Source organism: Arachis ipaensis, chromosome B02 (genome assembly GCF_000816755.2).
Source record: "Arachis ipaensis cultivar K30076 chromosome B02, Araip1.1, whole genome shotgun sequence".
Classification (NCBI taxonomy): Eukaryota; Viridiplantae; Streptophyta; class Magnoliopsida; order Fabales; family Fabaceae; genus Arachis; species Arachis ipaensis.
The window spans coordinates 99,442,184-99,460,136 of record NC_029786.2 but is presented as its reverse complement, the minus strand read 5'-3'; the positions used below and the strand labels follow the sequence as shown (position 1 = coordinate 99,460,136).

Below are 17,953 nucleotides of genomic sequence, written 5' to 3'. Positions count from 1 at the left end.
AGTAGCAAAAGATGAATACTTGTAGGAAAGTATCGGCTCTGATACCACTTGTTGAGCGACCTAAGGAGAGCTCTCGACCACTGGGAACATTTCGGGGAGGAATCAAGCGAGAGAACATAAGATGAGAAGACATCACATACACCTCAAAACCTTAAGGTAGTAAGTTAATGGATCTCTCATCTTATAAACTCCTTACTCTTTCTTGCATTCTTTGATGTGGGTCTAACTTCATGCACTTCTCACACTTGCAACATTAACAGAAAAGAGAAAGAAAGCCTTTAAAATCAAAGTTTGGGTGATTAAAATTCATAATAAAAGAAATGTGTTTTAGTGAAAGAACGAATCGTGAAGAAAAAGCTTTGTGTATGATTGAGTAAATGTGTATAACGGCAAAGAAGAACACGGTTTATATAACCAATGGAATGGTTTTAAAACCTAAAAGTAGAAAATGATGAATACTTGTAGGAAATAATCCAAAAGAGAAAGAAAGCCATTAAAACTAAAGTTTGAGTGATTAAATTCAAAATCAAAGAAATGTGTGTTAGTAAAATAACAAACCGTTAAGAAAAAGCTTTGTATATGATTAAGTGAATGTGTAAAACGGTGAAGAAGAACATGGTTTATATAACCAATGGAATGATTGTAAAACCTAAAAGTGGCAAAAGATGAATACTTGTAGGAAAGTATCAGCTCTGATACCAATTATTTGGCCACCTGTGGAGAGTTTCCGACCACCGGAGAGATTTCGGGGAGGAATCAAGTGAGAGAACATAGGATGAGATGACACCACATCCAACTCAAAACCTTAAAGTAGTAAGAACACGGTTTATATAACCAATAGAATGATTGTAAAGCCTAAAAGTAGCAAAAGATAAATACTTGTAGGAAAGTATCAGCTCTGATATCACTTGTTGGTCCACCTGTGGAGAGCTCTCGACCACCGAGGAGATTTCGAGGAGAAATCAAGCGAGAGAACATAAGATGAGAAGGTACCACATCCAGCTCAGAACCTTAAAGTAGTAAGTTAATGGATCTCTCATCTTACGAAGTGTTAGAAGCTGCTTACCATTAAGTTAATTATGGGAAAAATCAAGATAAGAAAGCTTCGTGAGAGTAGCAATTTCTTTGGGAATACTATCCGTAAGCCCCATTCCATAAAGATTGAGGTAAGCCCCATCCCAAAAAGATTGAGGTAGACCAAATTGGGAAAGGCACTGAGATTCAAGTTCTGTAGCTGCAGCAATTTAGACTTATTATAAGGATTATTAAACAATACGGATCCGTCAATCTTTATAACACTTCCAGCATCATCACACCTGATGTCGGTCCAATGGCAATGATATAAAATACTATGCTTACTCCACCAACCACTTTGTATTAAAACATGTCTTTCTGAATTATTGAAGGAAGATGAAACATTTGGTGGGAAAATAACATAAGAGCCTGCGGTGGAAAACAAAAGCGCCACCATAGTAACAAGCAAAGTAAAGTTATAATTGGCGAGAGTCAACAGTGTCATTGTTTGAATGAGAAATGTGTGCTATTAAAAAAAATAAACTGGGAAAAAAAAGATGTGTATGATACTATGATTGAATGTATATAATGGTGAAGAAGGATATGGTTTAAATAATCAATAGAATGATTGTAAAACTTAAAAATAGTAAAAGATGCATACTTACACGACATAATCCAAAAGAGAAAGAAAGCCATTAAAATCAAGTTGAGTATTCAAAATCAAAGAGATGGAACATAGTTTATAACGTGAAGAAGAACATGAAATATAACCAATGGAATGATTTTAAAAGCTTAAATTAGCAAAAGATGAATACTGTAGGAAAGTATCGGCTCTGATACCACTTGCTGGATTTTAAAAGCTTAAAGTAGCAAAAGATGAATACTTGTAAGAAAGTATCGGCTCTGATACCACAGGTTGAGCCATCTAAGGAGAGCTTTCGACCACTGGAAACATTTCGGGGAGGAATCAAGCGAGAGAACATAAGATGAAAATACATCACATAGACCTCAAAACCTTAAGATAGTAAGTTAATGGATCTCTCATCTTATAAATTCCTTACTCTTCCTTGCATTCTTTGATGTGGGTCTAACTTCATGCACTTCTCACACTTGCAACATTAACAGAAAAGAGAAAGAAAGCCATTAAAATCAAAGTTTGGGTGATTAAAATTCATAATAAAAGAAATGTGTTTTAGTGAAAGAATGAATCGTGAAGAAAAAGCTTTGTGTATGATTGAGTAAATGTGTATAACGGCGAAGAAGAACACGGTTTATATAACCAATGGAATGGTTGTAAAACCTAAAAGTAGAAAATGATGAATACTTGTAAGAAAGAATCCAAAAGAGAAAGAAAGCCATTAAAACTAAAGTTTGAGTGATTAAAATTCAAAATCAAAGAAATGTGTGTTAGTAAAAGAACAAATCGTCAAGAAGAAGCTTTGTATATGATTAAGTGAATGTGTATAACGGTGAAGAAGAACACAGTTTATATAACCAATGGAATGATTGTAAAACCTAAAAGTAGTAAAAGATGAATACTTGTAGGAAAGTATCAGCTCTGATACCAATTATTTGGCCACCTGTGGAGAGTTTCCGACCACCGGAGAGATTTCGGGAAGGAATCAAGTGAGAGAACATAGGATGAGATGACACCACATCCAACTCAAATCCTTAAAGTAGTAAGAACACGGTTTATATAACCAATAGAATGATTGTAAAGCCTAAAAGTAGCAAAAGATAAATACTTGTAGGAAAGTATCAGCTCTGATACCACTTGTTGGTCCACCTGTGGAGAGTTCTCGACCACCGAGGAGATTTCGGGGAGAAATCAAGTGAGAGAACATAAGATGAGAAGGTACCACATCCAGCTTAGAACCTTAAGGTAGTAAGTTAATGGATCTCTCATCTTACAAGGTATTAGAAGTAGCTTACCATTAAGATAATTCTGGGACAAATCAAGATAAGAAAGCTTCGTGAGAGTACCAATTTATTTGGAAATACTATCCGTAAGCCCCATTCCATAAAGATTGAGGTAAGCCCCATCCCATAAAGATTGAGGTAGACCAAATTGGGAAAGGCACTGAGATTCAAGTTCTGTAGTTGCAGCAATTTAGACTTATTATAAGGATTATTAAACAATACGGATCCGTCAATCTTTATAACACTTCCAGCATCATCATAGCTGATGTCGGTCCAAAGGCAATGATATAAAATACTATACTTACTCCACCAACCACTTTGTATTAAAGCATGTCTTTCTGAATTATTGAAGGAAGACGAAACATTTGGTGGGAAAATAACATAAGAGGCTGCGGTGGAAAACAAAAGCGCCACCATAATAACAAGCAAAGCAAAGTTATAATTGGCGAGAGTCAACATTGTCATTGTTTGAATGAGAAATGTGTGCTAGTGAAAAAAACAAACTGGGAAGAAAAAGCTGTGTATGATATTATGATTGAATGTTTATAACGGTGAAGAAGGATATGGTTTAAATAATCAATAGAATGATTGTAAAACTTAAAAATAGTAAAAGATGCATACTTAAACGACATAATTCAAAAGAGAGAGAAAGCCATTAAAATCAAGTTGAGTATTCAAAATCAAAGAGATGGAACATAGTTTATAACGTGAAGAAGAACATGAAATATATAACCAATGGAATGATTTTAAAAGCTTAAAGTAGCAAAAGATGAATACTTGTAGGAAAGTATCGGCTCTGATACCACTTGCTGGATTTTAAAAGCTTAAAGTAGCAAAAGATGAAAAATTGTAGGAAAGTATCGGCTCTGATACCACTTGTTGAGCCACCTAAGGAGAGCTCTCGACCACTGGGAACATTTCGGGGAGGAATCAAGCGAGAGAACATAAGATGAGAAGACATCATATACACCTCAAAACCTTAAGGTAGTAAGTTAATGGATCTCTCATCTTATAAACTCCTTACTCCTTCTTGCATTCTTTGATATGGGTCTACTTTCATGCACTTCTCACACTTGCAATATAAACAGAAAAGGGAAAGAAAGCCATTAAAATCAAAGTTTGGGTGATTAAAATTCATAATAAAAGAAATGTGTTTTAGTGAAAGAACGAATCGTGAAGAAAAAGCTTTGTGTATGATTGAGTGACTGTGTATAACGGCGAAGAAGAACACAGTTTATATAACCAATGGAATGGTTGTAAAACCTAAAAGTAGAAAATGATGAATACTTGTAGGAAAGAATCCAAAAGAGAAAGAAAGCCATTAAAACTAAAGTTTGAGTGATTAAAATTCAAAATCAAAGAAATGTGTGTTAGTAAAAGAACAAAACGTTAAGAAGAAGCTTTGTATATGATTAAGTGAATGTGTATAACGGTGAAGAAGAACACAGTTTATATAACCAATGGAATGATTGTAAAACCTAAAAGTAGCAAAAGATGAATACTTGTAGGAAAGTATCAGCTCTGATACCAATTATTTGGCCACCTGTGGAGAGTTCCCGACCACCGGAGAGATTTCAGGATGGAATCAAGTGAGAGAACATAGGATGAGATGACACCACATCCAACTCAAATCCTTAAAGTAGTACGAACACGGTTTATATAACCAATAGAATGATTGTAAAGCCTAAAAGTAGCAAAAGATAAATACTTGTAGGAAAGTATCAGCTCTGATACCACTTGTTGGTCCACCTGTGGAGAGTTCTCGACCACCGAGGAGATTTCGGGGAGAAATCAAGCGAGAGAACATAAGATGAGAAGGTACCACATCCAGCTTAGAACCTTAAGGTAGTAAGTTAATGGATCTCTCATCTTACAAAGTGTTAGAAGCAGCTTACCATTAAGATAATTCTGGGACAAATCAAGATAAGAAAGCTTCGTGAGAGTACCAACTTATTTGGGAATACTATCCGTAAGCCCCATTCCATAAAGATTGAGGTAAGCCCCATCCCATAAAGATTGAGGTAGACCAAATTGGGAAATGCACTGAGATTCAAGTTCTGTAGCTGCAGCAATTTAGACTTATTATAAGGATTATTAAACAATACGGATCCGTCAATCTTTATAACACTTCCAGCATCATCATAGCTGATGTCGGTCCAATGACAATGATATAAAATACTATACTTACTCCACCAACCACTTTGTATTAAAGCATGTCTTTCTGAATTATTGAAGGAAGACGAAACATTTGGTGGGAAAATAACATAAGAGGCTGCGGTGGAAAACAAAAGCTTCACCATAGTAACAAGCAAAGCAAAGTTATAATTGGCGAGAGTCAACATTGTCATTGTTTGAATGAGAAATGTGTGCTAGTGAAAAAAACAAACTGGGAAGAAAAAGCTGTGTATGATACTATGAATGAATGTTTATAACGGTGAAGAAGGATATGGTTTAAATAATCAATAGAATGATTGTAAAACTTAAAAATATTATAAGATGCATACTTACACGACATAATCCAAAAGAGAAAGAAAGCCATTAAAATCAAGTTGAGTATTCAAAATCAAAGAGATGGAACATAGTTTATAACGTGAAGAAGAACATGAAATATATAACCAATGGAATGATTTTAAAAGCTTAAAGTAGCAAAAGATGAATACTTGTAGGAAAGTATCGGCTCTGATACCACTTGCTGGATTTTAAAAGCTTAAAGTAGCAAAAGATGAATACTTGTAGGAAAGTATCAGCTCTGATACCACTTGTTGAGCCACCTAAGGAGAGCTCTCGACCACTGGGAACATTTCGGGGAGGAATCAAGCGAGAGAACATAAGATGAGAAGACATCATATACACCTCAAAACCTTAAGGTAGTAAGTTAATGGATCTCTCATCTTATAAACTCCTAACTCTTCCTTGCATTCTTTGATGTGGGTCTAACTTCATGCACTTCTCACACTTGCAACATTAACAGAAAAGAGAAAGAAAGCCATTAAAATCAAAGTTTGGGTGATTAAAATTCATAATAAAAGAAATGTGTTTTAGTGAAAGAACGAATCGTGAAGAAAAAGCTTTGTGTATGATTGAGTAAATGTGTATAACGGCAAAGAAGAACACGGTTTATATAACCAATGGAATGGTTTTAAAACCTAAAAGTAGAAAATGATGAATACTTGTAGGAAAGAATCCAAAAGAGAAAGAAAGCCATTAAAACTAAAGTTTGAGTGATTAAAATTCAAAATCAAAGAAATGTGTGTTAGTAAAAGAACAAAACGTTAAGAAGAAGCTTTGTATATGATTAAGTGAATGTGTATAACGGTGAAGAAGAACACGGTTTATATAACCAATGGAATGATTGTAAAACCAAAAAGTTGCAAAAGATGAATACTTGTAGGAAAGTATCACCTCTGATACCAATTATTTGGCCACCTGTGGATAGTTCCCGACCACCGGAGAGATTTTGGGAAGGAATCAAGTGAGAGAACATAGGATGAGATGACACCACATCCAACTCAAATCCTTAAAGTAGTAAGAACATGGTTTATATAACCAATAGAATGATTGTAAAGCCTAAAAGTAGCAAAAGATAAATACTTGTAGGAAAGTATCAGCTCTGATACCACTTGTTGGTCCACCTGTGGAGAGTTCTAGACCACCGAAGAGATTTCGCGGAGAAATCAAGCGAGAGAACATAAGATGAGAAGGTACCACATCCAGCTTAGAACCTTAAGGTAGTAAGTTAATGGATCTCTCATCTTACAAAGTGTTAGAAGCAGCTTACCATTAAGATAATTATGGGACAAATCAAGATAAGAAAGCTTCGTGAGAGTACCAATTTCTTTGGAAATACTATCCGTAAGCCCCATTCCATAAAGATTGAGGTAAGCCCCATCCCATAAAGATTGAGGTAGACCAAATTGGGAAAGGCACTGAGATTCAAGTTCTGTAGCTGCAGTAATTTAGACTTATTATAAGGATTATTAAACAATACGGATCCGTCAATCTTTATAACATTTCCAGCATCATCACAGCTGATGTCGGTCCAATGGCAATGATATAAAATACTATGCTTACTCCACCAACCACTTTGTATTAAAGCATGTCTTTCTAAATTATTGAAGGAAGACGAAACATTTGGTGGGAAAATAACATAAGAGGCTGTGGTGGAAAACAAAAGCGCCACCATAGTAACAAGCAAAGCAAAGTTATAATTGGCGAGAGTCAACAGTGTCATTGTTTGAATGAGAAATGTGTGCTAGTGAAAAAAACAAACTCGGAAGAAAAAGCTGTGTATGATACTATGATTGAATGTTTATAACGGTGAAGAAGGATATGGTTTAAATAATCAATAGAATGGTTGTAAAACTTAAAAATAGTAAAAGATGCATTCTTACACGACATAATCCAAAAGAGAAAGAAAGCCATTAAAATCAAGTTGAGTATTCAAAATCAAAGAGATGGAACATAGTTTATAACGTGAAGAAGAACATGAAATATATAACCAATGGAATGATTTTAAAAGCTTAAAGTAGCAAAAGATGAATACTTGTAGGAAAGTATCGGCTCTGATACCACTTGCTGGATTTTAAAAGCTTAAAGTAGCAAAAGATGAATACTTGTAGGAAAGTATCGGCTCTGATACCACTTGTTGGGCCACCTAAGGAGAGCTCTCGACCACTGGGAACATTTCGGAGAGGAATCATGCGAGAGAACATAAGATGAGAAGACATCACATACACCTCAAAACCTTAAGGTAGTAAGTTAATGGATCTCTCATCTTATAAACTCCTTACTCTTCCTTGCATTCTTTGATGTGGGTCTAACTTCATGCACTTCTCACACTTGCAACATTAACAGAAAAGGGAAAGAAAGCCATTAAAATCGAAGTTTGGGTGATTAAAATTCATAATAAAAGAAATGTGTATTAGTGAAAGAACAAATCGTGAAGAAAAAGCTTTGTGTATGATTGAGTGACTATGTATAACGGCGAAGAAGAACACGGTTTATATAACCAATGGAATGGTTGTAAAACCTAAAAGTAGAAAATGATGAATACTTGTAGGAAAGAATCCAAAAGAGAAAGAAAGCCATTAAAACTAAAGTTTGAGTGATTAAAATTCAAAATCAAAGAAATGTGTGTTAGTAAAAGAACAAACCATTAAGAAGAAGCTTTGTATATGATTAAGTGAATGTGTATAACGGTGAAGAAGAACACGGTTTATATAACCAATGGAATGATTGTAAAACCTAAAAGTAGCAAAAGATGAATACTTGTAGGAAAGTATCAGCTCTGATACCAATTATTTGGCCACCTGTGGAGAGTTCTAACCATTAAGAAGAAGCTTTGTATATGATTAAGTGAATGTGTATAACGGTGAAGAAGAACACGGTTTATATAACCAATGGAATGATTGTAAAACCTAAAAGTAGCAAAAGATGAATACTTGTAGGAAAGTATCAGCTCTGATACCAATTATTTGGCCACCTGTGGAGAGTTCTCGACCACCGGAGAGATTTCGGGAAGGAATCAAGTGAGAGAACATAGGATGAGATGACACCACATCCAACTCAAATCCTTAAAGTAGTAAGAACACGGTTTATATAACCAATAGAATGATTGTAAAGCCTAAAAGTAGCAAAAGATAAATACTTGTAGGAAAGTATCAGCTCTGATACCACTTGTTGGTCCACCTGTGGAGAGCTCTCGACCACCGAGGAGATTTCGGAGAGAAATCAAGCGGGAGAACATAAGATGAGAAGGCACCACATCCAGCTCAGAACCTTAAGGTAGTAAGTTAATGGATCTCTCATCTTATAAACTCCTTACTCTTCCTTGCATTCTTTGATGTGGGTCTAACTTCATGCACTTCTCACACTTGCAACATTAACAGAAAAGGGAAAGAAAGCCATTAAAATCAAAGTTTGGGTGATTAAAATTCATAATAAAATAAATGTGTATTAGTGAAAGAACAAATCGTGAAGAAAAAGCTTTCTGTATGATTGAGTGACTATGTATAACGGCGAAGAAGAACACGGTTTATATAACCAATGGAATGGTTGTAAAACCTAAAAGTAGAAAATGATGAATACTTGTAGGAAAGAATCCAAAAGAGAAAGAAAGCCATTAAAACTAAAGTTTGAGTGATTAAAATTCAAAATCAAAGAAATGTGTGTTAGTAAAAGAACAAAACGTTAAGAAGAAGCTTTGTATATGATTAAGTGAATGTGTATAACGGTGAAGAAGAACACGGTTTATATAACCAATGGAATGGTTGTAAAACCTAAAAGTAGAAAATGATGAATACTTGTAGGAAAGAATCCAAAAGAGAAAGAAAGCCATTAAAACTAAAGTTTGAGTGATTAAAATTCAAAATCAAAGAAATGTGTGTTAGTAAAAGAACCAACCGTTAAGAAGAAGCTTTGTATATGATTAAGTGAATGTGTATAACGGTGAAGAAGAACACAGTTTATATAACCAATGGAATGATTGTAAAACCTAAAAGTAGCAAAAGATGAATACTTGTAGGAAAGTATCAGCTCTGATACCAATTATTTGGCCACCTGTGGAGAGTTCTCGACCACCGGAGAGATTTCGGGAAGGAATCAAGTGAGAGAACATAGGATGAGATGACACCACATCCAACTCAAAAATTTAAAGTAGTAAGAACACGGTTTATATAACCAATAGAATGATTGTAAAGCCTAAAAGTAGCAAAAGATAAATACTTGTAGGAAAGTATCAGCTCTGATACCACTTGTTGGTCCACCTGTGGAGAGTTCTCGACCACCGAGGAGATTTCGGGGAGAAATCAAGCGAGAGAACATAAGATGAGAAGGTACCACATCCAGCTTAGAACCTTAAGGTAGTAAGTTAATGGATCTCTCATCTTACAAAGTGTTAGAAGCAGCTTACCATTAAGATAATTATGGGACAAATCAAGATAAGAAAGCTTCGTGAGAGTACCAATTTCTTTGGGAATACTATCCGTAAGCCCCATTCCATAAAGATTGAGGTAAGCCCCATCCCATAAAGATTGAGGTAGACCAAATTGGGAAAGGCACTGAGATTCAAGTTCTGTAGCTGCAGTAATTTAGACTTATTATAAGGATTATTAAACAATACGGATCCGTCAATCTTTATAACACTTCCAACATCATCACAGCTGATGTCGGTCCAATGGCAATGATATAAAATACTATGCTTACTCCACCAACCACTTTGTATTAAAGCATGTCTTTCTGAATTATTGAAGGAAGACGAAACATTTGGTGGGAAAATAACATAAGAGGCTGTGGTGGAAAACAAAAACGCCACCATAGTAACAAGCAAAGCAAAGTTATAATTGGCGAGAGTCAACAGTGTCATTGTTTGAATGAGAAATGTGTGCTAGTGAAAAAAAGAAACTGGTAAGAAAAAACTGTGTATGATACTATGATTGAATGTTTATAACGGTGAAAAAGGATATGGTTTAAATAATCAATAGAATGATTGTAAAACTTAAAAATAGTAAAAGATGCATACTTACACGACATAATCCAAAAGAGAAAGAAAGCCATTAAAATCAAGTTGAGTATTCAAAATCAAAGAGATGGAACATAGTTTATAACGTGAAGAAGAACATGAAATATATAACCAATGGAATGATTTTAAAAGCTTAAAGTAGCAAAAGATGAATACTTGTAGCAAAGTATCGGCTCTGATACCACTTGCTGGATTTTAAAAGCTTAAAGTAGCAAAAGATGAATACTTGTAAGAAAGTATCGGCTCTGATACCACTTGTTGGGCCACCTAAGGAGAGCTCTCGACCACTGGGAACATTTCGGGGAGGAATCATGCGAGAGAACATAAGATGAGAAGACATCACATACACCTCAAAACCTTAAGGTAGTAAGTTAATGGATCTCTCATCTTATAAACTCCTTACTCTTCCTTGCATTCTTTGATGTGGGTCTAACTTCATGCACTTCTCACACTTGCAACATTAACAGAAAAGGGAAAGAAAGCCATTAAAATCAAAGTTTGGGTGATTAAAATTCATAATAAAATAAATGTGTATTAGTGAAAGAACAAATCGTGAAGAAAAAGCTTTCTGTATGATTGAGTGACTATGTATAACGGTGAAGAAGAACACGGTTTATATAACCAATGGAATGGTTGTAAAACCTAAAAGTAGAAAATGATGAATACTTGTAGGAAAGAATCCAAAAGAGAAAGAAAGCCATTAAAACTAAAGTTTGAGTGATTAAAATTCAAAATTAAAGAAATGTGTGTTAGTAAAAGAACAAACCGTTAAGAAGAAGCTTTGTATATGATTAAGTGAATGTGTATAACGGTGAAGAAGAACACAGTTTATATAACCAATGGAATGATTGTAAAACCTAAAAGTAGCAAAAGATGAATACTTGTAGGAAAGTATCAGCTCTGATACCAATTATTTGGCCACCTGTGGAGAGTTCCTGACCACCGGAGAGATTTCGGGGAGGAATCAAGTGAGAGAACATAGGATGAGATGACACCACATCCAACTCAAAACCTTAAAGTAGTAAGAACACGGTTTATATAACCAATAGAATGATTGTAAAGCCTAAAAGTAGCAAAAGATAAATACTTGTAGGAAAGTATCAGCTCTGATACCCCTTGTTGGTCCACCTGTGGAGAGCTCTCGACCACCGAGGAGATTTCGGGGAGAAATCAAACGAGAGAACATAAGATGAGAAGGTACCACATCCAGCTCAGAACCTTAAGGTAGTAAGTTAATGGATCTCTCATCTTACAAAGTGTTAGAAGCAGCTTACCATTAAGATAATTATGGGACAAATCAAGATAAGAAAGCTTCATGAGAGTACCAATTTCTTTGGGAATACTATCCGTAAGCCCCATTCCATAAAGATTGAGGTAAGCCCCATCCCATAAAGATTGAGGTAGAGCAAATTGGGAAAGGCACTGAGATTCAAGTTCTGTAGCTGCAGCAATTTAGACTTATTATAAGGATTATTAAATAATACGGATCCGTCAATCTTCATCATCACAGCTGATGTCGGTCCAATGGCAATGATATAAAATACTATACTTACTCCACCAACCACTTTGTATTAAAGCATATCTTTCTGAATTATTGAAGGAAGACGAAACATTTGGTAGAAAAATAACATAAGAGGCTGTGGTGGAAAACAAAAGCGCCACCATAGTAACAAGCAAAGCAAAGTTATAATTGGCGAGAGTCAGCAGTGTCATTGTTTGAATGAGAAATGTGTGCTAGTGAAAAAAAATAAACTGGGAAGAAAAAGCTGTATATGATACTATGATTGAATGTTTATAACGGTGAAGAAGGATATGGTTTAAATAATCAATAGAATGATTGTAAAACTTAAAAATAGTAAAAGATGCATACTTACACGACATAATCCAAAAGAGAAAGAAAGCCATTAAAATCAAGTTGAGTATTCAAAATCAAAGAGATGGAACAGAGTTTATAACGTAAAGAAGAACACGGTTTACCAATGGAATGATTGTAAAATTGAAAGTTGCAAAAGATGAATACATATACGAAAGAATCCAAAAGAAGAAGAAAGCCATTAAAATCAAGTTGAGTATTCAAAATCAAAGAAATGGAACAGAGTTTTCGTTTTCAAAGGTATATTAAAGATACTAAGGAGAAGTTACGTTAAGTGAAGTGAAGAGTTAAATAACTACTAAAATGAGAAAAAAGAAGACGAAGACTTGCCTTTGATTATTTTCCCTTTTTTTCAGATTCGATCCGTCCGAAGCTAGCTTTCATCGATGACTGAGTTTCTGGCACTCTTCTTCTCTTACTCTTTCTTCATTGACTAGAGAAATTGAAACACAGCTATTACTTTCTTTTATTTTTAATTAATTATTTTATGAATTTATTTGTGCTTTATGTTAGTTTCGTGTTGATATATGTTTTTAGGATTTTTATAACATACTGATGTAATCATACAGATGCAAGGATATTGTGACAGATGGGAATACAGTTGCACTCAAGGAGACAATTTTTTTTTGTCATACATCACACTCACACGTATATCACACACACTAACCTAGCAAACACTAGGACTCGAACCTGGTGTGGCTTCATTTAAGGCAAATACGTTTAGTGTTTGGGCAATTGGGCTTTTGTTTTTGTTTTTGGAAAATAGCTAGTTGACTTCATTATATTATTTTTTTATGTCAATATTGATGGGCTCATTTATATCCCTCCTCCTCCTATATAGATTTGGCTCTTTTATTAGGATAAACATGATTAATCATAACATCTTGCTTATAAGTTATAAACATAATTTGTAATTGCATTTTAAGTAGTTAGCAACTAAATAAACTGCATGATTAGAATAACAAAGATAATGTTAATAATTAAATTATATATTATATAATTTTATTTTTTATTTAAAAAATAGAATAAATAATTATCATGTATAAATAATTAAATTATTAAACTTAAAAACAAGTAACAATTCTTAAATTGAAAAGAATATTATTATTGTCAAATCAATTTTTGATTAAATAAATTTCTACAACTATAAATATTTAAAATTTTTTTTGTCACTTTTTAAAACCCTTCCCTCAAGGACGCTCCTCCAACTCTATGATGAATTATTTTTTGTGTCCGCTCTCAGAAAATTAGTGAACCTTTAGTATCTGCATCTATACACCTTTTAATCAGTGAATTGGGCTTATGGAGAAGTCTCCAGCCTTCTTTTGTGAGCATTACAAGGTTGAAGACTTTTAAGTCTTTGAAGTTTAATCCTCCATAATTTAGGTCTATAAGTAATATGTAAGTTTATCCAGTAAAATTCTTTATTATTTATCTTTTATGATATTTTATTTAATATTAATATTATTTTCTAAAGTGAATAATAATTAATTATATAGATAATTATTCTCTAAAATGAATAATAATTAATTATGAACATAATTATTTTCCAAAATAAATAATAGTTAATCATATAAATAATTATTTTTCGAAATAAATAATAAGCAATTATATAAATAATTTTTTAAGGGAACGTATGGTAAGTGAGAATCTCTTAAAAAGAATTATGTATCACAATTGATTATTGCACTATTAAAAATACAATCTCTAGTTCTCTACTAAATGAAAGTAAGGATATATCTCATCCTTTCTCAAATAATACCTAAATATCCTACCATTAAGATAATTATGGGACAAATCAAGATAAGAAAGCTTCGTGAGAGTACCAACTTATTTGGGAATACTATCCGTAAGCCCCATTCCATAAAGATTGAGGTAAGCCCCATCCCATAAAGATTGAGGTAGACCAAATTGGGAAAGGCACTGAGATTCAAGTTCTGTAGTTGCAGCAATTTAGACTTATTATAAGGATTATTAAACAATACGGATCCGTCAATCTTTATAACACTTCCAGCATCATCACAGCTGATGTCGGTCCAATGGCAATGATATAAAATACTATACTTACTCCACCAACCACTTTGTATTAAAGCATATCTTTCTGAATTATTGAAGGAAGACGAAACATTTGGTAGAAAAATAACATAAGAGGCTGTGGTGGAAAACAAAAGCGCCACCATAGTAACAAGCAAAGCAAAGTTATAATTGGCGAGAGTCAGCAGTGTCATTGTTTGAATGAGAAATGTGTGCTAGTGAAAAAAACAAACTGGGAAGAAAAAGCTGTGTATGATACTATGATTGAATGTTTATAACGGTGAAGAAGGATATGGTTTAAATAATCAATAGAATGATTGTAAAACTTAAAAATAGTAAAAGATGCATACTTACACGACATAATCCAAAAGAGAAAGAAAGCCATTAAAATCAAGTTGAGTATTCAAAATCAAAGAGATGGAACAGAGTTTATAACGTAAAGAAGAACACGGTTTACCAATGGAATGATTGTAAAATTGAAAGTTGCAAAAGATGAATACATATACGAAAGAATCCAAAAGAAGAAGAAAGCCATTAAAATCAAGTTGAGTATTCAAAATCAAAGAAATGGAACAGAGTTTTCGTTTTCAAAGGTATATTAAAGATACTAAGGAGAAGTTACGTTAAGTGAAGTGAAGAGTTAAATAACTACTAAAATGAGAAAAAAGAAGACGAAGACTTGCCTTTGATTATTTTCCCTTTTATTCAGATTCGATCCGTCCGAAGCTAGCTTTCATCGATGACTGAGTTTCTGGCACTCTTCTTCTCTTACTCTTTCTTCATTGACTAGAGAAATTGAAACACAGCTATTACTTTCTTTTATTTTTAATTAATTATTTTATGAATTTATTTGTGCTTTATGTTAGTTTCGTGTTGATATATGTTTTTAGGATTTTTATAACATACTGATGTAATCATACAGATGCAAGGATATTGTGACAGATGGGAATACAGTTGCACTCAAGGAGACAATTTTTTTTTGTCATACATCACACTCACACGTATATCACACACACTAACCTAGCAAACACTAGGACTCGAACCTGGTGTGGCTTCATTTAAGGCAAATACGTTTAGTGTTTGGGCAATTGGGCTTTTGTTTTTGTTTTTGGAAAATAGCTAGTTGACTTCATTATATTATTTTTTTATGTCAATATTGATGGGCTCATTTATATCCCTCCTCCTCCTATATAGATTTGGCTCTTTTATTAGGATAAACATGATTAATCATAACATCTTGCTTATAAGTTATAAACATAATTTGTAATTGCATTTTAAGTAGTTAGCAACTAAATAAACTGCATGATTAGAATAACAAAGATAATGTTAATAATTAAATTATATATTATATAATTTTATTTTTTATTTAAAAAATAGAATAAATAATTATCATGTATAAATAATTAAATTATTAAACTTAAAAACAAGTAACAATTCTTAAATTGAAAAGAATATTATTATTGTCAAATCAATTTTTGATTAAATAAATTTCTACAACTATAAATATTTAAAATTTTTTTTGTCACTTTTTAAAACCCTTCCCTCAAGGACGCTCCTCCAACTCTATGATGAATTATTTTTTGTGTCCGCTCTCAGAAAATTAGTGAACCTTTAGTATCTGCATCTATACACCTTTTAATCAGTGAATTGGGCTTATGGAGAAGTCTCCAGCCTTCTTTTGTGAGCATTACAAGGTTGAAGACTTTTAAGTCTTTGAAGTTTAATCCTCCATAATTTAGGTCTATAAGTAATATGTAAGTTTATCCAGTAAAATTCTTTATTATTTATCTTTTATGATATTTTATTTAATATTAATATTATTTTCTAAAGTGAATAATAATTAATTATATAGATAATTATTCTCTAAAATGAATAATAATTAATTATGAACATAATTATTTTCCAAAATAAATAATAGTTAATCATATAAATAATTATTTTTCGAAATAAATAATAAGCAATTATATAAATAATTTTTTAAGGGAACGTATGGTAAGTGAGAATCTCTTAAAAAGAATTATGTATCACAATTGATTATTGCACTATTAAAAATACAATCTCTAGTTCTCTACTAAATGAAAGTAAGGATATATCTCATCCTTTCTCAAATAATACCTAAATATCCGTAGAATACACAACAAAAATACGAATTTATGTGAGATTAAAAAATCATGACAGAAAATTTATATTAAAATAAGTCAAAATTTAATTAAAAATATATTATTACTTTATTTGTTTGTTTTTATTTTATTTTAACTACTACTCTTAACAAAGTTACTAATATTGCTAAGTATCATGTAATCTATCATGTATTCATCTCGCTCTTGCTTGTGTTGGATTCATATCAATAATATGATCGAAAGGTGGCTCGAAATTATCCATGCCACCAGCTATCTTGGGGATTATGTTTAACGAAAAGTTTGTCCCTTTTGTGGCACAATCTATATTCATGTTTTTTATCTTGGTGCAAATTAGTTTTGTTCTCAATAAAAGTTTGACTAGACATCGTCCTCTAAGTATTTCTAGAACTACTGTCATAGATCAGGTTTAATCTACACTCAGGGTTGTGTAGTGCAGACGGTGATATACCATGATCACAAGTGAAATATATTCTCAAAAGGTTTGACATAAAGAAATCAATGTACAGTGATAAAAACTTATTATGCAAAGCTTGACAAGTTTATGCATGTGACCAACAAATGTGAACTCTTTCACAGTTTTATTTCTAAAAGAAAATATAAAATAAAATGCTTCAATTCAGTTTCATGAATATTAATAAGTATTAAAAATAAACCAACCCTTCTTCAAGATGAATATGTATGCGCCCAAAAATAAAAACAAATAAATTCAAGATACTTTTGAAAATAGAAATGTTCATAAATAAAGAAGCATAGAGATCAGGATCTTCATTAACCAAAAGGGCATTATCAATCTCTTTTCTTTACATACACAAGGGCCTTATGAGGTGGCAACAACTGCATATATCTATGAGAAATATATATGCATCAACTTATTGGTGACTTTATAGAAACGGTGGAACACTAAGAGGAGGGTGAAAATCTTGTATTTTTTGTTGCATCAGCAAGATTTTCCTCACTTTAATTTTTGGCCATACCATTAGTTACTGATAACATGAAAAATAAAACTAATCAATAGAAAAAATGCAATCTATTAGATTATTTGAAATTTAACGTGAAGTTTAGGTGAAATACTAAAATCTTTTGTGATATGGCATTAATTAAAAAAAATAGACACACATTCTTTAGTTATAAATTACTTTTATTATCAGCAATTCTCTTTCTTTGTGATCACTTAGATAAAGACACCTATTTCATCTTTTGATAAAGATATTTTCATGTTGTGTTCTAATTGATTTTTGTATAATTTATTCGGTGTTCCTCATCACATATTATTAAATTTTTCAAAAGATTTTCTTTCCAAAAATAATAAAAAATATTTAATTTGGACTAAAACAAAAAAAAGTAATAGATTAACTATTAAATTTTTTTTAAATTATTTATATAAAAAAATATATCACATTTATCAATATATATATATATATATATATATATATATATATATATATATATATA

General features: G+C 32.5%; 1 protein-coding gene across 1 annotated transcript; it reads right to left on the bottom strand.

Annotated features, from left to right (window-relative positions):
- Positions 4,885–12,166, bottom strand: LOC107627805 (LRR receptor-like serine/threonine-protein kinase ERL1). The gene is made up of 7 exons (XM_021117055.1): positions 12,007–12,166; positions 11,728–11,895; positions 11,567–11,671; positions 9,845–10,012; positions 6,764–6,880; positions 6,552–6,656; positions 4,885–4,997 (listed from the first exon to the last, which is right to left on the bottom strand). The coding sequence occupies exons 1-7, from the start codon at positions 12,164–12,166 to the stop codon at positions 4,885–4,887; spliced, it is 936 nt and encodes a 311-aa protein (XP_020972714.1).